The sequence below is a fragment of the Xenopus tropicalis genome, chromosome 1 (assembly GCF_000004195.4).
Source record: "Xenopus tropicalis strain Nigerian chromosome 1, UCB_Xtro_10.0, whole genome shotgun sequence".
Taxonomy (NCBI): Eukaryota; Metazoa; Chordata; class Amphibia; order Anura; family Pipidae; genus Xenopus; species Xenopus tropicalis.
Genome location: NC_030677.2, coordinates 25,715,010 through 25,731,432, shown reverse-complemented (window position 1 = coordinate 25,731,432; position 16,423 = coordinate 25,715,010). Strand labels below are relative to the sequence as shown.

The 16,423-nt window shown below is 42.6% G+C and overlaps 2 protein-coding genes across 3 annotated transcripts in view; one reads left to right on the top strand and one right to left on the bottom strand.

The window, feature by feature from the left end:
* evc2 (Ellis van Creveld syndrome 2) overlaps window positions 1-12,455 on the bottom strand; it is an 80,612-nt gene extending 68,157 nt beyond the window's left edge. The window contains exons 1-4 of the mRNA XM_031895335.1: window positions 11,901-12,455; window positions 8,517-8,571; window positions 5,454-5,623; window positions 2,509-2,565 (exon numbers count right to left, since the gene is read on the bottom strand). Of these exons, the coding sequence (XP_031751195.1) occupies window positions 2,509-2,565; window positions 5,454-5,623; window positions 8,517-8,571; window positions 11,901-12,194 (576 nt within the window). The 5' untranslated portion in view covers window positions 12,195-12,455. The remainder of the gene's footprint in view (window positions 1-2,508; window positions 2,566-5,453; window positions 5,624-8,516; window positions 8,572-11,900) is intronic.
* A 122-nt stretch (window positions 12,456-12,577) lies between these two features.
* The window catches only part of evc (EvC ciliary complex subunit 1), a 51,842-nt gene continuing 47,996 nt past the window's right edge, over window positions 12,578-16,423 (top strand). Inside the window, exon 1 of one of the 2 annotated variants that reach the window (XR_001170732.3) lies at window positions 12,578-12,955. Coding sequence is in view for 1 of the 2 variants with exons in the window: in NM_001102764.1 (NP_001096234.1) it covers window positions 12,776-12,955 (180 nt within the window). In the remaining variant the exon portion in view is untranslated. 2 annotated transcript variants of the gene reach the window in all.

Genomic DNA, 16,423 nt, shown 5'->3' with positions numbered 1-16,423 from the left:
AATGCCATTAGCATTTTTTCCCATTTTTGTTTCCTGACTAAACCAATAATAATGCGAAATTCTAGCAAAAATTTTGTCAATAGACTGTAAAAAGCAAACAAGTTTGCTCATCCCTTGTCCCCACACTCAAAATCTACCCCATTTTGTAATATACACCAAATACCATGATATATGATTAATGGAGAAGGAAATCTTCTCAGGCATTTTATCGCCACATTAGTGCCACCTAGAACACTATATTTAATCCGCAGAAAGCTTTACCATACCTAAGTAAACAGCCCTAGAAGCTCTCTCTGTTTAAGATAGCAGCTGCCATTTTAGCTTGGTCTGACTTCCCTTTCAGGCAGCAATGTTCAGGCAGGGAACAACTCTCAGCTCGGATCATAGCAGAGAGGGGAGAGGGAGAGAGCAGAAGGGAGGGGGAGAGAGGGGCAAACTGGGTAGGTTCATGTCATTCCGCAAAGGATTTAACTGAGAAAAGGAAGTCTGACACAGAAGATCATGTATACCAAACAGAAGGAAAGAAATTAGATGTTTCTTTTCACTAAGAACTCAGAGCAGCAGTTCTGTGTTTATGGCTGTATTTACATAGATACGCATTCAGATTTTAGTTCTCTTCCAATGAACCGATATCGATCGTACGTTTGAATGCAACGATTTAAAACATTCAGACTGAAATTGTAGTATAAAGCGCGGGGGGGGGGGGGATCTGAACATGAAAGTTGGCAACAATCATATGAAAGTGATGTCCCGGAAATGCATTGTAGGTTCCCCAAGGATATCGCCAGATACACGCACAAATTTTATCGTTATCCGACCTACATTTTCTAACCCAATTCTAAGTCCAATCGACTAAACAGATCGTCATGGTGGGAAAATTATCGCCCACACGTGGTCCGAAAATCGTATGAAACTACGTTTTGTGCCATGATATCAGTGCGTGCATGGCCAGCTTTAGTTTTTACCTTTCCTTTTCCTTTAAACACCTACAAAGATGCTGGGGACAGGTCTACCTTTGAAAATGCATTTCCCACAATTTGTTTCTTGTTCCATAGTGAAAGCAGAATTCCCTCTCTCTTTTCCATCTCTAGTTTAAAGGATAAGTAAACCTTTAAAATAAGTGAATGTAAAATTGATAAGAGTGCCATTCTAAGCACTTCTGCGATTTACATCCAAGACATTTAGGGATACATGTACTGTTAATAGGAATGAGTTTTGTTATGGTCTGTTTCCGACATAGTTGGGGAAGTTGTCAGGAGAATGAAAGAGGCTGGGCTGATGTTCTTCTGGTTGGGAAAAACATTATAAACCTCAGACAACTTTTCTCAAATCTTTCCTAACCAGAAGAGCATCAGATCAGCCTCTTTCATTCTCCTGACAACTTCCTCGACAATGTCCTCGACTACTTCACGTTCAGAAAGTGACCAGCAGGTGGCGCTGCTGTAACAAAATGAATTTATATTAACTGTACTTTAACCCTTTATATCTTGAAATTAAAAAAAAAGAATGCAAATTGTAATAGTGCTTAGAATAGCGCTCTCATCAATTTTACTTCAACTTATTTTAAAGATTTACTTTTCCTTTAGGCTGAAACACCTATCTCTGCTCCAAAGCAGCCCTTCTCTATTACACCTTACACTCCCCACCTTTATTCCCACCCTATCTTTAACTCCAAACACCTTTGTCAGTCTATGGTTCAATTCCTGCTAGCCAACGTCAGTTTCTATGTCCACGTGCTGAGGGACAGGCAAATGTCAGTGCTGAAAGTATTGAGTCTCTGTGTCTCAGCCGTCAGGGCCAATTGAAAGCTCTCAGTCTGCAAAATGAATAGTGAAGTCTGCCTTTTCTGCAGTAGAACTCAGCTCAGAAACATCACCTTAAAACCTTAATATGGATGTCAGAGGTTCCACAGCTCATTAGTTCCACATTCTGAGCAGCAACTCAAGGAAGGACACAAGGCACAAGCCAAAAACTGCCACAATAAGAAAAGCTTTTGACATGACTGCTACAGTACATATCACTGTCACTGAAATATATCCACACCATATTCATTAAGATACTGTTGTATATTATGTCAATGAAATAAAAAAATAACCTAACAGGTTATATCTGTTTATTATTAACTTAAAAACAAAGCTAAAGCAATTGCAATCTAGCTGTGACTACAAGGTGGCGCTCTTCTGCTGATTGCCCGGCAAGCAATATGGCAGTATGTATGTATAACTTTATTTATAAAGTGCCACAAGGGTATGCAGCGCTGTACAGTCTTACAGAATACAAAATTACACACAGGGAGGACAAGTGTTATAATAAATACAATAAATAAGTATAAATACACAAGGAGTGGTATGAGACACGGTAGGAAGGAGGTCCCTGCCCCGTAGAGCTTACAATCTAAGTTGCAGAGAGTATATCAACAATACCCTGTTTATGCTTGCAGCTGTACCCCAGAATTAATATTTTTATTAAGCAATTAAAGACATAAGCCCAGAAATACTCAATACTCACAGTTGCACATTTCTGAAATATTGCGCCACTTCGATCAAATAGCGAGATGTCTTGTCTCTATTAAAATAAAAACCATATGCATTATATAGGTGACGTTAATGTCATTGTGCATAATAACCTTGTCTTACTATCCTAATTTCATATAAATAATAGTTTCATTACACTTACAGCCACCTACCTGATAGGGATCCAGTAAGTATGTTTAAAAGGTGGGTACCATCAAAGGGTTCTTGTAGAATAATTCATTGATCTCCTGGGATCATAGACTTTAGAGCAATAGTCTATAGCAACCAATCAAATGTTTCCTTTCATTGAGCTGCCTACTGTCATGGTGCATAGCTAATTTCTGCTGGGTTATTGCACTAAGGAGTCCACTGATATTAAATGAACCCAAGAGACTCGGGCAAGTGGCCAGGATAAGATTACTCTGCTGGCAGGTACCCGAGATGGCAGTTTATATTAAGACATAACATACTAAGGGGCACATTTACTTATCCACGAACGCTCCGAATGTTTGTTCGATTGGTCCAATCGTATTTTCTGCGACTTTTTCGTGCCTTGCGTAACTTTTTTGTATTTTTAGCACAAAAAAAAATATCGGTTTTGCCACTGTTTACGATCGTTTGGTACAAAAATTTTGTGACTTTCGGATCGCCCATACGATATTATCGTGACTAATACGACTTTTTCGTAAGCATTTTCGTGATATTTGCGATCTTCAGAAATTTTCGTTTCCAATCCGAATTTTTCCCGTTCGGGATTCGAACTCGTGTTTTGATAAATCTGCCCTTAAGAGTGATAGGTCTGCTTGCCATTTAAAACAGAGCAGGTCAGTTCTAATTGGTCAGTCAAGCCATGATCCTTGGCCCTTGGTTGGGCTTATGTTTCATAGAATAAGAGAGAGGTGCTGGGTGCAGAAGAGAATAGGAATATAAGTAGGCTATCTGGGCATGGCACGCACAAAAACAAAGCAAATATTACATGATACAATACTTACATCTGCATCTGTTTTTAAGGGAAAATAAAGGGGGAGAAAGCTTATTAAACACCAGACAAACCGTAGACACTGCAACTAGGCCATGCTTCACAACACAGATATTAACATTATCAGCAAAGGAACGCAACAGCCCAAGAAGCACAGAGATAGAAAATTAGATATTGATTTTTTTATTCTGACAAGAACACAAATGATGTGCCGAGACAAGAATATGCATTATTTTATTTTATTTTGATATAAAAGACACTGACAAAGCCTTAGTCTCAGTCCATGGCCCATTTTCCCAGTGTGGATACCGTAAAAAAAAAAAATCAATCAAAGAAAATTAATTTTAGGGCCCATTATTTGCAAAGATGGAGAAAGGTGTATCACAGGGTTTAATTATTTGGATCTTCACACAACAGTTCATCTTGGAACATGAGGGCTTTGAGGTGTATTTGAGACTTTCAGGGACTAAAAGCACTGATATAACTATAAAGGAACAGAGCATACGACTGCTGGGGGCCCAAAAGTTATAGGGGGAACAGTAGGGAACAGAATGCTAAGCAGCTTCAATATATGTTACTGAAAATGTTATTTTCAAAGTAGAAGAGGCCCTAAAATTATTGTTGTTGTGGGACACAGTAACTCTATAGTCTGTATGGCCCAGTAACTACCATCTTTACTGTACATCAGTAAAGACCCCCGTCAGGCCCTTTATACCCCCAGTGACCACAAGGACATCTGTGGCAAAATAAAGGGAAATTCGTTAAAACCAACTAGCACTTTCTAGAAGGATGTCTAGAAGCAACTGAGCCCACCAGGCCATCCAGGGAAAGAACAGGCAACTGGGTTCCCCTATGAGGCGAAAACATATATTTCTTGTGTCATACGGTTAATTCATTACTACTGGCTATACTGTGTCCCTGAAACGGGATCCCTAGGGAACCATATCTTGAGTCAGGTAAAAAAAAAAAAAAAAAATTATTCATTTTTTATTTGGATCATCACAGTAAAATAAATGATTTTCTCTGCACTTTAATATGGGAGATGATTGCCTTCATCAGTAACATGCATCAAATGTTCCCTCGGATACACAAATACAGGGCCGCACTGAAATGATTCTCATTTCTGCCATTTCTTCGCTCCGTGTTCTTTGTTATTAAAGTTTAACTTGATTAGTTGTGATACATTGCCCCTAGCTGAATTCACACATTGCTGCTTTGATTGAGAGCCTAAAGCCTGTTATCTGCATCGCGCCAAGTTCCGAGGAAGCTAAAAATATATTGTATACTGCGCGCCGCGGACAGTGAGATAGCGTAAGATGGAATGTAGGGGAAGCAAACTGATAGAACGGAATTAATAACCTTACACTGGGTAATATTGTACTTATATGCTATAAATTGTGCTTTACTGCCACTTTAGGTTCAAATAATTGGAAATCTATGAAATTCTGCATTTATCTACAGATTTATTATTTTTAACATGTATTTATAAAGCATATTCTGCAGTGCTGTACAAATACATGAGTGTATACATTGAACCTACAGATTTAAAAACAAAGCAACCAATAATTGCTTAAATGAGAACTGGTGAAGAGGGCCCTGCCCAAAAGTAAGTTGTCTGCCATACTGCCTCCTTTACCACATTAGGCCCAACTATAGTCCCCACTTCCGGCTAAACAGTGTCCCATATTATCATAAAAATGGCAGATTACTTGCTAGGCTGCAAAGCGTTTCTCAGAATTCAAACACAGACTAGTTAGACAGGTTGGCAGAAAAATCAAATATTGTGGACCTTGGCTAACTGCAATCAATGAGCCCATTACATCTCTACCATTTCTGATTGAACATTAGCCATATACGCCGGTCAATGAGTACCTCAAATTGGACTGTATCTACCATATGGGCACCCATGGGCCCATGCGTAGAGCCAATCACAAGCCCATGTGATCTGCCATATTACACACCTGCGGTTGGTCCGGCAGCAATGCCCTTCTGTAGAGACTCCTTCTTGCCCAAGATGGCAGAAATGAAAATAAAGAATGGCTCCAAGCACCTCCTGCAGCTCCTGAGCTCACAAAAGAACCTCCATCATGTCGAGTAGACTTCATGTTTGATTGTTGGAAGTTGCATGCATCTAGAACAAAAATCAATATATTTAAACACGCCGAAATAACTGAAAAAAAAAACCCCAATCGGAACCCCACCATCAAGCATGCTTTGCAGTTTTGCTGTGAAGCAGCCGGGCTTGGAATTTTGATGGCTATCCAATTGCTAGGGTTTTATTACCCTAGCAATCATACAGCAGTTAGAATGGTGTAGGAATAGTAGAGGCCCGGAGCAAAAATCCAAAGCAATTTAAAAAAAAATGCATGCATGTATATATGTATATGTTTATTTATAAATAACTAATTATGTACGCAGCACTGTACAGTAGATAAATACTTTTTTGAAATATATATATTGATAAAGTTGAAGCCTCAGGGTTGAGCTGTCATTTGGTTGCTAGGGTCAGTGACCCTAAACTACAACTCCCAGCAGTTCTCGGACACTTACAGGATACCTTGAATGCCGCAGGTTGCCCATCTCTGCTTTTTATATTAAAGATATCTAACATTTCTTACACAATATAATAGGGACCGTATCCAGTTTTTCCACTCCTGCAGTAGCATGACAAAAAGTCCTGTGATTTTTAGGATTTGAACTTGGTTTGGCCAGGACCGTGGATTTGGCCGAATCCTGACAAAAAAAACTGAATCCTGGCTGAATACCAAATCGAATCCTGGATTTGATGCATCCCTATAATATAACATGCCTTTGTATTTTTATACAGCTTGGCCCTGTCACCACCCAGGGGCCACACTAATGCCCTGGACAAATGTGTACCTTAAACCAGCCCTATAGTTGGCCAATGCCAACACACAGGTGAGAACTGAGGCCAAATCAACACTAGCCTCACGGTTCTATATGTTCCTAGACAAGGCCACATTTTCTATATAGTGGTGCCCTCTGTAGCACAGACTCTTGACACCCATTAGACAGGAGAGGGGGTGGGCAGCTGGTACTGGGCATTCATCATGGGGCAACACCACCTACAGATGGGGCACTGGTCCTAGATTTAATTCCAAATCAAATCTTCATGGAGTTTGTATGTTCTCCCAGTGTCTGTGTTGGTTTCTTCTGGGCATTTCTGTTTCCCCCCCCCCCCCCACACTCCAAAAACATACAGGCAGGTTGATTGGCTCCTAATAAAACTGACCATAGTGTGTGTGTGAATGGGACAGGGACCTTAGATTATAAGCACCAATAGGGCAGTAACTCTATTAAGTGCTGTGGAATATGTTGGTGCCATATACAATAGAGGATAATAATAATAATCTAGAAATGTATTACAAACTAACTTCCGATCAGAGAAAGAACAGTAATTCTGTCCAACCCTGCAACCCCAGAGCCATTTGAGCTGCTGTATAAGCGCAAACCATTCAGTCTCTGACGAGTGCACACAATGATTATTATCTCCAGCACCAGAAAGCCTGTCTTTATATTCCTTCTCTTTTTAGCCATAGAGCAAACATCATGCCGACCCTGCAATTACCCTTAACAAAGAGCTTGCACTCGCGGGCACTCACGCCTGTTTCCCTCTGTTCCTATGGTGCCTTATTTTCAGCTGTTCAAAACAGAAAGGGGCAGAAGAATAGCGCAAGCCTAAAAGGCAGCAGACGTGTCCTTTAATCCTTCAAAAGTCAATAATTACAGCTTTGACAATGGAGTGAAAGTCGGTGTGTGAATTCCTGCCGCTAATACAGGTCAGTTCCCGTGTCCTGCCCCGGCCCATGCGTCCTGCCCCAACCCACACCCTGATAAACAAAGCCAGTCTCTAGGATCCCACATAGCTGGTTGTACAGATACTAACAGTGTTACTGTAACATAAGCAACAATGTATAATTCAATTATGTAATACATTCCACTATACCCTGATCTCTGTTAGTGCTGGCAACTGTATAGTCTGGTATAATCATCCCAAGTAGAGTAATTCTGGGCTTAACATCAGGTGGCACTAAGGCAAAGTCTGTGCAATATATGTTATTGAATGGCCTATTCCTAGCAACTTTGTAATTGGGCTTCATGATTTATGTTTTGAATTGTTTGCCATTCTTTTCAGCCTCTTTTAAAAGAGGGTCGCTGACCCTGGCAGCCAAAAAAATATCACTGTGTGAGGCTACAATTTTATTGCTGCTATTACTTTATATGACTTATCTTTCTATTCAGGGCCTCTCCTTTTTATCTTCCAATCTCATATTCACACTATTGCCTTGTTTCAAGGGTAAATACGACCCTAGCAATCTGCTGAAATACCAAATTGGATAGCTGCTGAGCTAAAAGCTAAATAACTGAAAAACCACAAAAAATAAAAAGTAAAAGGAAAATAAAAGTTAAACTACACCTTTAAAAATGTCCATTGCTCAGGACCCTGCAAGGCACCATGTTCTTTCCCAGCAGGCAGCACAACTCTGACCTGGAAGAGGCTGGTTTGGGCAGAGCGATGGTGTAATAATGGGTCCTTCAGAAAAATCCTTTTTGGTTCTCCTTAAATATTTCTTAGAAAGATGGCCTATTTTGCAAACGTATATTGAAAACTGCACCTCGGCTTTGGGCCCCCAGCATGAGCAAGAGGGGGTGTTCCAGTGTGTTTCTCTATGGTAAAACAGGAGCCACACACACAAGGTCAGCAAATGACCCCAGTGCACAAACTGTTGGATCCCAGTGGGTGGCCAGTTTTACATTCGGCCAATTAACACACTTGTTATCACACTATAATCTGACAGGCCAAATGGAACCCTGAGGCGCTACCTTTTATAAAGGACTCTTTGATGGCAAAGGGCTCCCCCTAGGTGTGATATGTACAAAACACATGGCCACAGGAGGTGGCAAATCACTTTGCTACAATTTTCCTGAAATGTGGCATGTTGCAAATGCAAAAATGAATGAATGAATCTGGGCAAACACTTGAAAATATGTGTTTCACTTACCTGATGTAACCACTTTAGCTGCTTCTTGAGGCTTCAGCTGTGTGCGGTTGGCACCCTAAGGACAATGAAAAATATTCAGAGGGTCAAATAATCCAGATTTTTTTATACCATTGAATTCAACTTTTCCTGACACAGAATGCTGGCATGGAATCCCATATCTGGAAACCTGTTATCCAGAAAGCTCTGAATTATGGGAAGGCAATTTCCCCTTAAACAAATAATTCACATATTAATAAAATATTACCTTGAATTAGGAATAATTAAACCTGCCAGTTAGATTACTGCTGAAATGTATTTCAACCACTTTAACCCCAAACATGCTAGTAGGATCATTGCAGAAAATGGACAAAAAGCACATTAAAACTAGACATGCCAGTAAGACCACAGAAGCAAATTAAGCGTGCCAGTAAGATCACTGCAGACTAAAGCATTCCCTTAACCACACTTGCACAAGCAGAATGCCACAAACATTTTTTCTTCTGCCTTTTTTCTGCTCTCGTGCTGCTTGCCCCTGGATTACAGCAGGGTGACGGACAGACAGGCGGGGTGGCAAAGGGGCCCAGCAAGGAGGCAAGACGCTGGCCAAGCCAGCCAGATGCCCCCTTGGCAACCTGGCCAGCATATTGGTCCCCCTGGACTGTGCACCAGACTGTTATTCCGTAGGAGCCTGGGTGTGCGGCTATGTTCCTACAGTTTACCCGTTTGTTTCCTTCCACAGCCTTTGTGGTTGTGGTCAGGGGAAAAAAACAACCAACAAATATAATGGCACTGGCCTTTCAATAAACGTGGGTAAGGAACATTCATTTACAGTACAGTTTGAAGGAATATTCTCAGGGAATATCATGGTGGTTTGACCCTTTCCTCAGTATGCAGGTCTTTACCTTTTATATAATGTCAGAAGGTGGTTCTGTCAGGCAGACAGCTCTTCTATCAGCCATGGGTCAGTAGGAAATGCAGAAGGGAGCATTGCCAAGGGGAAGGTATTTATAACTTCCTTGATAGATTTCCTGAAACCATTATGGTGATCAAAATAACTCATGTGCCATTAGCATTAGTGGCTGCAACTGCTTTTCTGCAACCTGAAGCCCTACAGCCAGTCACCAAAAGCTGGAAGTCACTTAACCAATAACCAGGGGCTCTGTCATCAGTTGAAGCAGCATAGGGGGTTCCTCACGGTGAGGGCAGTGAGGTTATGGAATGCCCTTCCTAGTGATGGGGTAATGGCAGACTCTGTTAATGCCTATAAGAGGGGCCTGGATGAGTTCTTGATCAATCAGAATATCCAAGGCTATTGTGATACTAATATCTACAGTTAGTATTGATGTTTGTATATATATAGTTTATGTATGTGAGTGTATAGATAGACTTTGGGTTTTTTTCAACCCAACTTAACTATGTAACTAAAACCCAGGGATAGAATCATCCAATGGTGGGGGACATTGGCAAGTGAGGTGGAGGAGTCTACTCTGAGACCCATAAGCCAAGCTGCAGATGTGCATTCATACCCACAACTCAAGAAGTTACCAGCATTTTTGCAGGTCCCAACCTGCTGCAGGACTTCAGCCTAGCAAGCATTTTCAGGCAATTACAATGCAAGTAAATGTGAGAGATTTGGGGGGCTTTGGCACCATGTTTTTTGGTCTGAACAAAACAAGTGGCTCTTAAATTGCCCCATATGCTATTAGCTCAAGTGTGTTTCTTTCCATCTGTCCCCAATAGGTACAACCACTCTCATCCGTGTCTTCCTATTAACTTCTCTCCCACAGTATCGCCATGTGTCTGCAGAACTTCCCCTCCCCACCTTCTCTCCCAGCACCTCGCTGCCTCCAGTACCACTGTCTGACCAACAACTCTCCCCTGTCACAACTTTCTGCATCATTTATGAACTCACCATTCTATTATTATGCTGATTTAAAAATGAAAAAAAAAAAAAATAGAATAATTTATCCCGTCCAGGAACAGGTCACTTTACTGGTACGATAGTAAATCTCAGCACTGAATTCATTTCCTCCAAGACAGAAAACTAATTTCCCAATATATTATGGCACAAAATTAATATTAAAAACATGAAATTATGTATGCGGCATTCAAACGAACATGATATAAAAATGGGAGCAGTCTGGCTATTCATAAATTAATTAAGCGATAGTTATTGCAGCCAAGGAAGCGTTTCCTGCATTTATTTCTTAAACGCCAAACTGAAAGGTAGGTCTTACGGTGGGGGTAGTTTCGCAGTGGTCTAGTAACCCACAACCACCAATCCTCAGGCAGCATTTAATGATCCACTCTCAGAAAGATAACATCTGACCCATTGGTTACTATGGGTAACTAGACCTGGTTCTAACGTTGCAGCCTTTATTGCTTAACCCATACAGTCTCCAAACACAAATAGGATCTTACAGCCTGAACCAAATGGGACAAGAATCCAATGATTATTAAATCAGAAGGAAGTGTGACATATGGGCCTCTATGGAGCAAGGCACATGGGCCTCAGCTGCAATTTCGCTCATGAAAGTATCTGCCTGGGACACAACAGTAACAGTTTGTTTTCATGGGTGTAAGTATACAGGAACCAGGACCCTACAGCTGATGGGGGCCCAGTGGGGCACTAACTAGCAGTTTAAATATATATTCCTGACAAATATGACTTATTCCCAAAATTAAGGGGCCCTGGTGTGGGGCCCAGTAGTAGCTCCTAGTTGCACCACTGCATACAGTAGATACAGTGGTGTAATTATAGAGGAAATAGACCCCACAGTCACAGAGGGGCCACTTTCTTAACAGTTAGGACATTTTAAAAAGTTCCCCCAGCCACTCTGTTACCTTCAGATGGGGAGCAGAGGACATTGACAGGGGGAGCAGTTGGTGGGTGGGGCGCTGGGTCACAGTAGCTGTACGCCTCAGAAATTATTATTTTGCTGGGGGGGGCCCGGCGCCAACATGCTATCCAACTAGAGTAATTAGCTGCTGACCATTCTGTTCTGAGAATCGTCATTATATTAGTATATAGCACCAGCAAGTTAAGCAGATCCTTTATAACAAACAGTTTTGTTGTACAATTATGTAACAAACAAGGGCTTGAGAATAAGAATGGGGGCAGATCTAAAGGAGGAGGCAATCTGACTGAACACAGTGGTGGATAGAGGCTCCTCAAGGCTTCAGTCTGGGTTACAAGTTTGGGCACCCCTATATTGGTCATCCCAGATGTATTCATCCCCTCCCTCTTATATAGGTGCTCTAGCCTTTCAGCATTCCCATGGGCCCCCACTACCCTCACCCTGGCCCTGTACTGAATTCCAACCTGCCAGTGTGCTGTACTGCACTGCTGAAAATCTTGCCTCCTCATAACTATAAACATTGCCATACAAACACTTTGGTACCTACCTGAAGTGGCTCAGCATCCTGTAAGTCCCCTGTGGCACCAATGCCCCATACTCCTCCTCCTGATGGAAATGGCACAGACCCACAGCCAACATAAAGGCTGGCACCAGGGGCCACATTCACATTCAGTAGCTGCTCGCTGATAGGCTGGGCGCTAACTGCTCCGGTTGCGTCTGCTCTAGAGATCAGGCGCAAAAGCCAAACCAGAGTGGCGGAAACAAAGAAGCTGTTACATTGTATCCCAAGGGAGGAAACGAGAAGTTCCATCTCAGAACTGCCCCTGGCACTGCGGCTCATGCTCCGGCCATACCAGCTTGTTACACTGGCATCAGCTGCTGCTCCATGTCAGGCTCTTTGGCACAGCCTTGCCCCCGTATGGCACACATGATTAGGCGGTTGCCCCCAGCAGCTGGCACAGGGGGGGGGGGGGGTAGGATGGTGGCACAAGGGGTAGGATGGTGGCACAAGGGGTAGGATGATGGCACAGGGGGGGATGATGGTGGCACAGTGGGGAGGTGGCACGGAACTCAGGGCATTGTGCTGACTATAAAAAAGTTGCACTTCCAGGAAAGGAAGAAGTAAAAGTCTGCACAATAAGGGGGGGGAGAAAAGTTTTAGGAATGTGCAGCCCCCTCCCCCGCTGTGAGATCCCAGCTCTGATTGGCGCACACGGAGAGAGTAACCCGATCCCTCTCCGGCTCACGGCCCCGCAGCTGGGACTCATGGGAGTTGTAGTGAGTTTCTCCCCTGCAAACTCTTCTGTTCCTGTGGGATTAAAGTGAATGCTGCGATGTACCCGGAGCCCAGGCTGTGGCTGCTCAGAGAGGCCGATGGGATGAAGAGAGTAGCCCGGTAGCCTCTTCCCCAAGCCCCCAGCCATGGCCAGCGCTCCCCCCTCCCCGGGCTGCCTGAGCGACATTGCGCTGCGCTTCTCGGTGGAGTCGGTGCAAGTGGTGCCGGGCCTGCTGGGCGCAGCGGTGCTTGTGGGCATTGTGCTCGGTGCGGCTGCTGCAGCCTTCCTCTGCTTCTGCCTCCTCTTACCCCGGCTCTCTAACAAGGTACGTCCGTGTCTGTGCCAGCTGGGGCCCTCCGGCCTGTCTGGGGATGTGGGAAGATGAAGTTTAATACAAACACATAAACTCTATACATTACTATCAGTACTATCTACTGTACCCATGGCTGCAGGTTAATCTAATCTGATTGCTGCTAGAGCCTTTACTGTTTGTTTGCATTGGATAATCGGGTAGCAGATGCTTTAACCATTGCTTATAAATTGAAGGATGCTGGGAGTTAGAGTTCTCAGTGAGAGCCTACAATTATTCACATTCCAACTGGCTAACGAGAAGTTAATTTAGATTGATATTGCAGGGCTGCATAGAAAGGACTACAGTCTGCAGCATGCAACTATCAGCTATGATCCTCTTGCCCTCCAAGTGGTGGATTAATGATATGAGGGGCAAGTAGGCTACACTTTGTACAGGCAGTATCTGTGTTGACACAGATCAGGGGGGCCCATGGGATCAGGGGGGCCCATCTAGCTTTGTTAAATTATCATTTTGCAGCTCTGCTCTTCCAAATCTCTTTTACTTTTTATTATTTGTGCTGCCCAGGTCTGTCGGATGCACCTCACTGGGAGAACCCAAGCTCTCCGCTCTCTATGCTGTGTTGGGTTTGGCACCGATTTGTTAAAGTAGAGCTGAGAAATAATAATTTACTAAAAAAAGCTAAATGGGCCCGTAGGCTATAGCCTAGGTAAGTCTAATGGTTAATCTGTACCTGTGCCCTCCACAATTATTTTAAGCCCCCTAACCTGCTCAACTGACTTCTTTATGTTCCATTATCATTTCCCAAATGGGGCATGGTAGGATAATCAGCCCCAAAGCATTAACCTGTAACAGCAAGGCTTAATGGGCAGTAGGATATATACAAGTTGGCTCTGTAAATCAGTTGGATCATATCATAGTTCTGGCAGGCAACACACAGGGCTCCTGAATTTTGTCCTTCTGTTTGCCCATAAGCTCCGAAGACATCTTTGTATGGTGTAATTTGACCCATAAATAAGATATATTGGGTAATCATCCCACATATGGAAAAAGTTGGCATGCCCTAAGGTGGCCATAAACAGAAAGGGCCATTCATCTGCTGATGAGGTTTCCTGATTTGTCCATTTCAGTTTGGTCCAGGCCCCAGAGTGGATGACTGATGCTGGATTGGTTGCACACAGAGCCTCCCATCAGGGGGTACATGGAGTACTACAGTTATGGGACTCCAGGCAGAGGGGGACCCCCGAGATGGAAAGATGTGATTTGTCAGTTGTGACAGGGCCAAGGCTTGTGGGGATCGGGCAGAGTTAGGGTGGAGTTTTAGCATAATTGGGGAGAGACTGTGTGTGTGCGATGGGGCATCTTGTTCTTGATTGGGGCCTAACCTTTCACACACCCGGTTAATGGCAGAATATAATTGGGGCCCCAGGGAGGACCCTGCTAATGTAGTAGTAGACATTCTAAAATTTCTGATGGTGCCCAAGAAAGTAAATGTATGGCCAACTCTGAAGTACATTTTCTATGAATATAGTTCTGACCCTTCCTGCCAATGCAGTGATAGAGTTAACTCTTTAACCTGGGTGTGAGTCTGCATAACCTTTGTCTCATTCATAAATGTGGAGGTGAGGGTGCCCCCAGCTAGCACCCACGTGCAGCCACATCCTATCACAGGCACATATAGCAGTGTGGGGTTGTTGCCACGGTGATGTGACATCTCCTGCTACACTACAAATAGGATTGTCACCCTGTTTGTATAACCTTTAGCCGCAGAGATTATTCACATTGTCACCTGTAATGCGCTTCCAGCCGCGTGTATTCTGTAGTTAGGGTTACAGCAGCTTCAGGTGTAGCCCTGGAATGTCACAGAAGCCGTTTAGGACTAGTAAGTATCTCCTGGGGGCTAACCAGTTTGTGACGGAATGAGACGATCCATAGATAAACACTTCTGCCATAGTAACATTCGCTGCCATGTATCATTAGCTGTCGGTATTCATTGGTTTCATGGAAGGCAAGTTACTTTGATTTGTGAGTATTGTTTATCTTGCAGAAATTATTCTGGAAGGGAGACACATTATATAAACTATAGTAGCATTTTTTTACCAGGTTAGGGCAACAATACTTTATATCTTAATTACGTTAAAATTCTGTCTTTTTTTTGGTGTTACTGTTCCTTTAAATGAACACTCTCATGAAAAAAAAAATTATAACCGATCATAATGACAGAGTGGTCACAGATCTTCTATTCACTGCAGATTTAGTTATTAAAATTAAAAAATTAAAAAAAAAAAGCTTAAAGGAAATATATCTGTATAAACAACCGCAAAAAATCCTCTGCACTCACCCATTATCAATATGTAGAAATAGGACATTAGGACATTTCTGTGCATTCAGCTACTAAGAAATGCCTTCCCTCCCCACCCCAAAAAGAGGGATTGTTTGTCCGTACATTGCAATATACTTCAAGCTGGCCAACTACGTCAAAGTCATCCCTTCTGGCCAGTCCTACACTGACTGACCTATATAAGTAATTTAAGATTAGTACTGAGCAAAGGGACTAAGTTTTACCTGCAACATGCTTGCTTATAAGGCTAAAACTCCCATATGGTTGCCCTTTTATTGGCTCCATTGGGATCACCTGACTGTAGCTGGGAATAGTGGGGGCTACAACATGGAGCTGGCCACTGCTCCTGTATAAACAATAACACAAGAAAAGGGGAAAGTTGTGCTCAACCACTAAATTGTAAACCATTAGGCGGGGGGCAATGAGGCTGTGACCACAAAATACATATAAACAACCACAAAAAATCCTCTGCACTCACCCATTATCAATATGTAGAGATAGGACATTAGGACATTTCTGTGCATTCAGCTACTAAGAAATGCCTTCCCTCCCCACCCCAAAAAGAGGGATTGTTTGTCCATACATTGCAATATACTTCAAGCTGGCCAACTACGTCAAAGTCATCCTAGCTGAATGCACAGAAATGTCCTAATGTCCTATTTCTACATATTGATAATGGGTGAGTGCAGAGGATTTTTTGTGGTTGTTTATATGTATTTTGTGGTCACAACCTCATTGCACCCCCGCCTAATGGTTTACAATTTAGTGGTTGAGCACAACTTTCCCTTTTTCTTGTGTTATTAAATATATCTGTAGCATTTCCTAATCACCTGCCTGAAAGCATAAATCTGATTGGTTGTTGTGGTTTACTAGACTCAGTACAAATTTTCCACCCCTGTTTGTATTAATGTATCCTACTGTACAGTGCTGCGTCCATAAGTATCGCTTTATAAATAAAGATGTACATACATACCTCTTATTACATTGTTGCATTCTTTTTTTGGCATTTACATCACTAGCCCATTGCCTGACGGGGCAATATACAGACAGGCCAAGTGCTGGCAATATTATGTACTAGGCAGGCACATTGTGGCTAACTTATTTCCCTTATGGGAAGCAGATATTTAATACTGCATGTGACT